We start from the raw sequence: 10,248 nt of genomic DNA, 5'->3' as shown, positions 1-10,248 counted from the left end.
CTCATGAGTGTCTTAGATAATTCTTAAGTAAATCCTTAAGGAAAAATGTGTTAGGAATTGATATGCCTAGCATGAATAAGTTTGGTGGTGTTAGCTGAATTGAGATCTTTCTTTTTTATTGGCCAGATCTTTTTGTTAGTTTCATTGTCCTTTTAGTCTATTTTGGTTTAACAAAGAGTAGTTAAAAAGAAGTTCATTTCCTGAAAAACAGAAAAGGGCAGAATTTTTATTGAGTCAAAGTTCCTAAGCTTTCTTAATGTAATTCATCATTTAAGGAATTAAAAGTCTTATCATTTTGAAAAAGCCAGTCTGATAAGTATGTTTTTATCCCCATTTGTAAGATGAGTATTGAGGGAGATTACCACAGGGGGCAAACTAGTTTGTGCATTCTGGAATCTTTAATGTATTCCATAGTATTTTAATTCAAAGATATTGTTGTCATCTCTTTTATAAAAGAACATTAAGATTTCTCAAATCATTTCTTGCATTTTAACAAGTTAGAATTGAAACTTCGCTTTATTTTTTATTTTAGGGACAGGTAATTTCATGATGGAAATTGTTAGTCATGAAAAGTTTGAAGATATTTTGTGATTTTCTTTCTCATATGTATATCACATTGATTTGTTATCCATTAAAAACTATATAATTCTCTTCTGGAGAAATATATTTTAATATCGTCTTTGTACCTTTAAGTACTGTAGTTGTATTATTGGCAACGAAGTAGACAATATATGATTTATATTTTTTTTTGGGAAAAAAGTGAGTATTAGTGGCGACCCATAGTTGCCACAAACAAGTGAGTATTAGTGGCGACCCGTAGTCGCCACAAACAGGGAGTATTAGTGGCGACCCATAGTCGCTGCAAAAAGTCATTTTAAAAAAATAAATAAAATTCAACCTTTTGTGGCGACAAAAGATCGCCACTAAATCATTGTTTTGTGGCGTATTTGCTTGCTTTTTCGTGGCAACTTTTGTCGCCACAGAATGTATGTTTTGTGGCGACTTACATATGTCGTCACAAAATACTTTTAGTTACGAAAGTAATTGTTACGACCCTAATGTCGCTGCTAAATATATTTAGTGATGACTTTTGGTTCTTTTGCGGCGACTTTTGTCGTCACTAAAAACCAGATTTCTTGTAGTGAATTGGTGCGTGTGTTCACTCTCTTTGTTGTGACTGAGGTTCAGCAAAAAATTGTGTATTTGCAACGGATTAAGTAAGAATCGTGGGGTAATAGGTCGAATTCAAAGTTTAGGTGTCTTTTTGAAAATCTCGATCAACATCAGGGGGTAATTATGTATTTACTCAAATAAATAATTGTATCTACCATATGAATCACCATAATACCATAAATATCACCCATTAATATCTTATGAATCACCCAATAATTGTATCTACCATATGAATAACCATAATACAATGTGTATCACCCATTAATATCATATGTATCACCCGTTAAAATCATACAAAGTATATTAATCGTATGAATCACCATAATAGCCATATAATGATATCATATTTATCATTCATATGAATCACTATTAAAAAATAAACATGTATAAATAACAAAATAAATTTATATATGTATCAATAGATTTTTTTAAAAAAAATGGGAGAGATTTTAAGAAAGGAAAAAAAAAAGTTGCATCCATTAATGGAGGAAAAAAAATCAGGAAGAAAGATGATTTAAACATCAATGGAAGAGAAAAAATCAGGAAGAAAGATGATTTAATTGTTGATAATTATGGAGATATTTTAGGGAAGGAAATTTTGAATGAGTTAATGGTGGAGTAAACATAGGATGTGGGATTTTCTTCATATGTATCAAGAGTAAAGTTGAAAAATGAGATTTTATGTAAATTTTTAAAACGTAAGGGATATTAGGTATATAGTCTCTTAAGTATGAGATTTGTGTAATTTATCCTATTTTAAAAGTGAAAAACTTTCAGAAAATAGCCTTACATTCAGCAAATTAGAGGAACCCATAATCTAACTTCAAAATTATCATATTTAGTAAATGTATCAACCGACTTTATTTGATATAAGATATAAATACAATGAGAGTAGTTACATGCAACCTTTTTCAATTTTTTTCTTTTCTCTTTTCGTTTTCTTTTTTCTTTTTGTTTTTCAGTCTCTTTTATCTCTAACTTTTATTTCTCTTTCTTTTATTTTCTTTTCAATTATTTTCTTTTTTTCCTTCATTTTTAGATACTTTTTGCTCTCTTTTTTTTCTTTCTTTTTTTTCTCTTCATTTTTAGATACTTTTTGCTCTCTTTTTTTTCTCGCGTTTTCTCTTTTTTTTAAAAAAAATATGTTTTTTGGGTATTTTTTCCTCAATTTTTTTCTTTTGTGCGTTTTCCCTCTTTTTTTTTCTTCCTTTTTCTATTTACGTTTCATTTTTTTTCTTTCTTCTATCTCTAACTTCTATTTCTCTTTTTTTTTTCTTTCTCCTTTTTTGTTCTATTTTATGTTTTTTTTTTTAATATGGCTACGTCGAGCATAAATCATGAATGATAATGAAAATAACACAATCACTTATTGTATTCGCACCATCATTTATATTTTTCTATTCGTTGATGCAATTTTATTTGTATTTTTATTTTATAATTCGCAATTGTATATGGATGCACTTAATTGAAAAGAGAAACAATGAATTGTAACTCCTTTCACTCCCTCTTCTATTACTATTAGGGATCGTTTGAATTATAATTAATTAAAATTTAGGCTAAATAAAATAATTAAGAGTTTTTGTTTGTTCAGTTATGTAATTTTTTCTTTTTAATATTTATTTTTGTGATATGAAGTAAAAAATAAAATAAGCAATATATTGAAAAAAAATTCGGCTTCAATTTTTACAAGCTAATTAATTTTCTTAGATAAAATAATTATGAAAATACTTTATAATTTTAGTGAAACAACATAAAAATACTTCTAAAATATTAAATATAATTTAACTAAAATAAATTTGTATTTTATCGTGGCTTTCTAGTCTCGAAGTCGTGATTCAATGATTATAAATTTTTTGACCAGTTTGTTAGAATAACATTATGTGACGATCCAAATAATTTTTATTTATTTACTTAATCTTTGCATACAGTTGAATTTTCAGTCAAACCTATATAAACTCAACATGCGAGTTATTTAGAGTCAAGATAAAAATTAATCCAATTTTTGTCAAACTTAATTAATTTATAGTTGAATAATCACGTTGATAACTATCAATTGAATTGCTATTTAAAGGCGATTTTCTTTTGTTTGTAAGAAAAATAAATTTAACTTTAAAAGTAATCATATTTGGATTTATGTTGACTATAAATTTAGCGCCTGAACTATCACTATTTTCAATTCCAAAAATTTCATTCATGGTTTCTCTTAAATATTTTTGTTATATTGGATTCATTTTAAAAAATAAAATTATAGGAGGAATTTTGTAGATTAGATATATGGAGGATTTAAAATTTAAAAAAATGTAAAAAATTTAAAAATCTGTATAGTAAAATAACTAAAGAGATAGAAGTATTGGAAGAAAAATATATAATACAAGTTAAAAATGATGATTAAAAGATTTCAAATTAGATGAGAGAGTTAGAATAAGAAAGGAAAAAGTAGAATGAAAAAGTAAAAATATAAGGACATGAAAGAATAATAAAAAGTAAGAAATAAAAAATCTAAAATAAGAAAAATATGAAAGAACAATAAAAAAATAAAAGTTAAAGTGGTTTTGTTTTTGAAGGAAAAAATAAATAATTTTAGTGCTTAAAATAAATAGTTTTACATTTTGGAGGGAAAGATGGTGGTTTTGGAGCCAAAGGTAGTACGTTGAATGTGTGCCTGCCGGTGGCATCTGCTAACTTTGTCGTCCCAACAATGGAATCCCATCGGGTCCCTTTTTGTCTTTTCATAATGCAGATTTTAGATTTTGTCGAATTACAATTTTATCAACAACTTCTTTTGGCTTATCAGTGAAGTGTACTAGATTTTTTGCTAAAATTTCTCTTGAAATGTGGAAAAAAAATCTCTAATAGTAACAACTTTCTCTGATTTCTCCACGTCCATTTTACTTGTCTATATACTTAAAATAGTTGTCTAACTTTACTTGTTCAGTTTGAAAAATTAAGAGGTAATTTATTATTTTATGTCTTATGATAATGAAGATGATTTGTAGTGATAGTGGTGTTGGTTGACGCTAGTGGTTAGTAATGGTGATAGTAGAGGTAATTGGTATTGTAGAGATTGACACGATAGTGAAGATGGTTTGTAATGGTGGTTGTGATATAGTGGATCGGAGTTGCAGTTGATGTTAGTAGTTCGCGATGTTGGTGGTGATGACTTAAAACTATGTGGTGATTGACAATAGTGTTATTAGTGATAGTTAACGGGACATGCTTGTTGTATGATGGAGATGGTTGGTACTTGGTATAGTAGAAATTGAAGACTATAGTAGTGGTGGCTAATAGTAGCAACGACAGTGATAACGATGATGACACTAGTGGACATGATTGTAATAATGAACATGGTTGGTGTGATAGCGACTGATATTAATGGCCAACAACGGTGATGATTGTGATGACAGAGATGATTGGTGGTGGTTACCGTGATGGAGGTGGTTAGTGGTGCTTGCTGACAGAGACGAATTCGAGATTTAAAGTTCGTAGGTTTTTCATATTAGACAAAAATAAAATTAAATAGCAACTAAAGACATTTGAACCGACAACCAAGAGGTCAACACAAAACTTTTACAAGTCCTCTGCAACACTAGACCAACAACACACTTTGTTTGTTGATTTTCAACTTATAATTCTTACATATTTATTACTAGATTTCTCAATATAAATATAAGATTTGCACGATAATTATTGAGTTTCCGAAAAGTCCTACTCAACCCTCTGGATCCGCCCCAACTTGCTGGTGGTTGTGGACAGAGTAATGGGTAAATTAAAGTTATTCATGCAAAAACATATCATAATGAATCATAATGTAAGCACTACATCATGGGCAAACAAATCAGGAAGCCAGCCTTAAGCAACATTTGTACTTAGGTAAATACCAACCATAAATTTTCTTAAGCCACCAGCTAACACTAACAAAATCTCTAAACCTCATCATAGTCCTTCATTATCCCAGTACTAGTAGGGAAGGAAGGAAAAAGAGTCACAATAGAAGGTGAGAAAATACTACATGTGCAAAAGCTTAGCACAATTGAATTTGGGACCCCATTGACACTGCAAGAGTCCGTGAACCAATGAACAGTTGTAACAACATTCTTCTCATAACACTCCATAAATAGTGATGACACACAATATTGTGACAAAGACATGTTTTTGGAAAAGAACATTTCTCCACAGTAACGAATTTGGATTTCTCTCCCTCTCTCTGCCTTCAAACTAGTCAGGTTATCATTACTATAAATAAAGGGGAATCTAATTCCAAAGTAAAAGTTCAATATTTACTATATATATCTACAAAATAATTTTAATCATAAATAAAAAATATATTTTTTGGTGGAATTTTATTGAGTATGTTATTATTGTTGTCGTATAAAAAATGTAATTTTTCACTTTAAGAGAGTTCAAATTGAGTCTATCGGGCTCCGCCCCCAACTCCAATATATGTTATAGTGCTAGGGTCAAAATGTATATCCATGGGTATAACCAAAAACGAATTCGGTATTTGAAATTTACATATATATTTTAAATTCTAAAATAGTGATATCATGTATTAGTAACTGGTTTAAACTTCTTAATAGGAATACACGCATATGGTTTGAACTAAAACTGTTGGGTTCTGCCTAACTTGTATGTGATCGGCTTCTTGTTTCACCCCTAGTTATATATAAATATTCTTTCACAAATAGCTAGTCGGATTCATTGTTTATACTTTTCTTAACCATATATACAAATTATACACCAGTTATACACAACTATATGCATATTATACATGAATTATACATCTATCGACTATTTTTAATTTAAGCAATTTGAGTGAACAATTATTTAGATTAATTCTTCATACAGTTGCAGGGTTGATAAAACTCAATACCTTCAACTCATATCTTGTATTTGTATTTAAAAAAACAATATAATTTGTAGTAATAATAATCTATTCAAAATCCAATCATTTTTTTTAAAAAAAGTTATGATCAAGTCATAAAATCTTGATTTCATAATCTTAGAAGGGGGCCAGGGGTTACTGTAACAAGGAAAACAAAGTAAGAAGTGACTGATCATAAGTAAATTGTACTAAGGTACCATCAAAGGGAGTCCAGAATCCAAGAAGCTTATGAAATGTTCCTTTCGACTATGCAAAAAAGAGATAAAAATATGAAGCAGTGCAAAAAAAAAGTCATATTCTCTCTCTCTGTATTATGATATGAAAGGATAGGAGTGAATTGCCTTTCTGACTGATAGAATAGGTCATGCATGCATGGGTCAATCAGTTGCTTCCAAATATTTCTACCTTTATTTATCATTTGCTTTCCTTTCCATTTCCTATTACTAGTCATTTCAAGCAACCCTACTTTTTTCCATATATATATACACTCTAAAACTGGACTATTGATCTATAGGAGTATTTTGTTTTTGGTGTAGTTTTAGGTTTTTACTACATAATTGGAAATGGAGACAAAAAGTAATATGTTTAAAGATGGAGAAGAGGAAGAAAAGGACTGTAGTTCTAGATCAGGTGACTCTGTAGAAGAAGATAATGATGAAGAAGAAATTAAGAGGAAAATATCTTGCCACTCTTTGTATGATCTTTTGGTTGAGACTCACTTGGACTGTTTGAAGGTATTTAAACCTAACAACATCTTATCTTTAATTTGGACTTAATTTTGTTCCATAGAACTTAATTAGAAGCACAAGAAATCAGGGTTGATCTCTAGTATGGTCACTCAATTAGTTTGGACTTAATTCTATTTCAGAAAGTCATATCTTTTCTTGATTGTAATTTTCTTTAACAAAGAAATAGACTTTCTGAAATAATGACTATTTGTTTTGAGAGACCATATGAGAATCAACTCCAAGAAATTATATAAGTTGGAATTTAATTATGAATTCCTATATAACTTTGGTGTGGGTTTTTCTAATTAATTAGCAGGTTTGTTTGGGGATCACTGAGATTGAAAAAATTGAGAAAGTTGAAGAAAAGTCGTCAAAATATAAGAAAGTTATCTCACGCACAATGGATCATCAAGCAGAATTGAACAATAAGTTCAGCTCACTCACAATGGATCATCCAGCTGAGCTGGACAACTTCATGGTAACAATGAGCATTTTTTTTTTCCACTTATAATCCCATTTTTATCGACAGTATATAACAGTGGGAGAAGTCAGGATTTTCATTGATAGACATAATTCACCATTTATTGTGTATACATTAAAAAAAAAATTGACCTTAGCTTTGTATATACAGTGTGATTTTCAGGGAGCTCCGCCTTTCGTATATTTGTAGTTATCTCTTAGGTGATTATAGGTTGTTAATTAAGCAGACCTAATTATATAAAATTATCACTGTATATAGTACTAGCTAGGTTTTAGGTGTATATATATACAGTATGTAGCTTTTAGTTTTCTGTAAAAAGTTAAGGAGAAATTAATGGGTTATGTATGGTGGACAGGAAGCATATTGTGTGGCTCTAAGCAAGCTAAAAGAAGCAATGGAGGAACCCCATTTAGAGTCCATAAGGTTCATCAATCATATGTATTCTCAGCTCAGTGAACTCATGGAGCTTCCTTCTTCTGCTTCCATCCCAGCTAATTTTGGTAAGAGATAATTATTTGCACATTTTATTTTTTACCAATTAAGCACACACTTCATGATAATTCAGATCACTATGTTGGTAAATGAAGAGAATTGATTTCTTAGTCGCCCAACTAACTGTTATTATCTCAAAATGAATTTATTATGAGATAATAATGACTAATACTGCAGTTGAGTGACCATCGGAGAAGCAACTAAGGATTTTGATATTGTAGTACCATAGTGGTGCACGTTAAAGGCAAAAAGGACAGAATTTTCACATAAACAACCACATAAATTGTAAATTAAACCAAGTACTTTGTATATATATCAATCATAAATATGGTTAAAGTTCACATCTTCCCCTCACATTTTGATCTTTGTTTGAAAAAGCAAGAAATTAAAGTATCCAGCAATCCAAGATCCTTCTTTTTTTTTTTTTTTTTTTTTTGTAGCTGGGATGAAGGCGCATGGAAACAAATGAAATGGTGGCAGCATGAGGAAGCTAGCTGATAGAGCCAAAATCTATAAGCTCACAATTTAGCATCTTCTAGTTATAGTTACTAATAATTAAGTTACTGTATCTATCTTTAATTAGTGATCGATCGATATATATATGGTGGAATTTTCTTTGTTGTAGGCTGCCACAAGTCATAACTAAGGGGTTGAAATGTTCTAATATGATTAAGAAATTAATGTAACATTAATTCCTCATATTCTATGTTACGTCCACCATTAGTACTAGCTATATCAGGTCCATCATGTTATAATGTAATACATTTAATTTCTGCAAGTGTTATCTTCCACTTAATTTTGAAGTACAGTTAGCTTTAGATTTATGAGATTATTAAAGCAGTCAAATGAATACAAGGTATATGTAGGAGGATCATCATGAGATTGCCTGGTAGTTTAATTATTTAGCTTAAGTTTGAGCTTGTTATAAAGAGGGTTGGTCCAATAATGGTTTAAAACCATCGACATTACAGAATGCAAGGTAAGGTTACGTACAATAGATCCTTATGGTTAAGTCCTTCCACGGATCATGTGCATAGTGAAAACTTAGTGCACCAGACTATCTTTTTTTTTTAGTACAAATTTTGTTTAGGTCTAAATCGGCTAATCAACATGTCATAACTCAACCCACTCAAGTCAAGACGTTTTGGATGGCTGGCAGTTTGATAGAAACCTGAGTCAAGTTAACCAAACAGCTGAATGGGTCACACTTTAAAGAGTCAAAATCTACACTACTTGTGGCACTCAAGACTCCTCTTCTGGGTTTTGCATGAGTTAAAACCAGAAAACGAACATCTTTTTTGTGTCTCTACTTAGTATCAGTGGTTGGTTTGGGGTTCAAATTAGAAAGTAAAGTGCCCCCTAACATAGTTGACTTCGTTCTCAGGGTTCGATCGAATTCAATTCTTTGTTATCATTGGACATGGATGGAGGGGTAATTAGTAGGGGCAGATCCAACTACAAGTTACTTGCCGGTTCACGGGACCCAATAATTTTTCTCAAACAGTATAATTCACTACTTGTATCTTTTCGGAAAGATGAATAAAATGCAGGTTTTTAAAAAATAAAGTATTATTTTTATAGAGATATAAAATGTTAACCCAATTATTGCCTCATAAACAACTTCAAGTAGATAAAAAAAATCCATAAGTTTCTAAATCCAAGTATGATATGAACGTCACTTTCGCAATTCTCGAATATGTACATCAAAGAACTATGATTAAGATAGTAGCAAGAAGTTAATGTACACGATCAGCCTCATCAGTTAACTGATTGGTTTGCTTAGCTAAGTTAAGTAATAAATGGTTCGAGAGGCGTAGGCAAGATTTCTGCTGAGAGGGTTCAAAATTATTTGAAGAAAAACTAATCTAAGGAGACTCAACATCTATAATATATCAAAAAAAATATTTTAATCATATATTAATATATAGTATAATTTTCTATCAAAAAAAGTTCGAATGAACCTTCTAAAAGGCTGGCTCCGCCCCTTCATGGTTCTAGACACTACTAGTTTCTTGCACAAAACCTTTTTCCAGTGTAGTCTTGTCAGATTGTAACCTTTCCTAATGACCTTCCTTTCACGTATTGATTCTTGCTGACTTCTAATTACCAATAGTCCGTGTGGCTTCTGATATACTCAAGTGACACTACACACACAGACGAATATCTAAAAAAAAAAAAAACTAAAGAAAGGAAAGATTCCAATATTATGAACTACCAAAAAAGTCTATATAGCTGATAAAACTCGACCTTCGGATGTTTTCTAGGAAAAGGAGTCGCTATAATAATTACTATGTATGTTTTTTTATCTTGGATTTTCTCTTTGATTGCATTTTATGAAGTCGGGCGGATCTGGCCTAAATATTTTTTCAAGAATTTAAAATGATCTCTCAAATACATTATTGCATAATTTTGATTCTTTAAATTTAATTTGTTAAAAATGAATATGTAGACACATAAAATTTATTGAATCAAATTCATATAAAATTTAAATT

General features: G+C 30.2%; 1 protein-coding gene across 2 annotated transcripts; it reads left to right on the top strand.

Moving 5' to 3' along the window:
- Positions 1-6,370: 6,370 nt before the first annotated feature.
- Positions 6,371-8,548, top strand: LOC107874692 (homeobox protein knotted-1-like 6). Of its 2 annotated transcripts, none has more exons than XM_047413967.1 (4): positions 6,371-6,789; positions 7,097-7,261; positions 7,620-7,764; positions 8,197-8,548. In XM_047413967.1, exons 1-4 carry the CDS (start codon positions 6,619-6,621, stop codon positions 8,223-8,225), a joined length of 510 nt encoding a protein of 169 aa, XP_047269923.1. In that variant the 5' UTR covers positions 6,371-6,618; the 3' UTR covers positions 8,226-8,548. The 2 variants fall into 2 exon arrangements, with proteins under 2 accessions (XP_047269923.1, XP_016576937.1); XM_016721451.2 differs by having other exon boundaries at positions 6,378-6,789; positions 7,100-7,261.
- The last annotated feature ends 1,700 nt before the right edge of the window (positions 8,549-10,248 follow it).

The sequence above is a fragment of the Capsicum annuum genome, chromosome 6 (assembly GCF_002878395.1).
Source record: "Capsicum annuum cultivar UCD-10X-F1 chromosome 6, UCD10Xv1.1, whole genome shotgun sequence".
Lineage (NCBI taxonomy): Eukaryota > Viridiplantae > Streptophyta > Magnoliopsida > Solanales > Solanaceae > Capsicum > Capsicum annuum.
This window is presented reverse-complemented; position numbering and strand designations above follow the sequence as displayed.

Bases quoted from the DNA above. Each gene is read 5' to 3' on its own strand.
- LOC107874692 (XM_047413967.1), top strand. From the start codon at position 6,619: ATGGAGACAAAAAGTAATATGTTTAAAGATGGAGAAGAGGAAGAAAAG. The intron at 6,790-7,096 runs GTATTTAAACCT...CTAATTAATTAG, and splicing joins CTCACTTGGACTGTTTGAAG to CAGGTTTGTTTGGGGATCAC. The intron at 7,262-7,619 runs GTAACAATGAGC...TATGGTGGACAG, and splicing joins CTGAGCTGGACAACTTCATG to GAAGCATATTGTGTGGCTCT.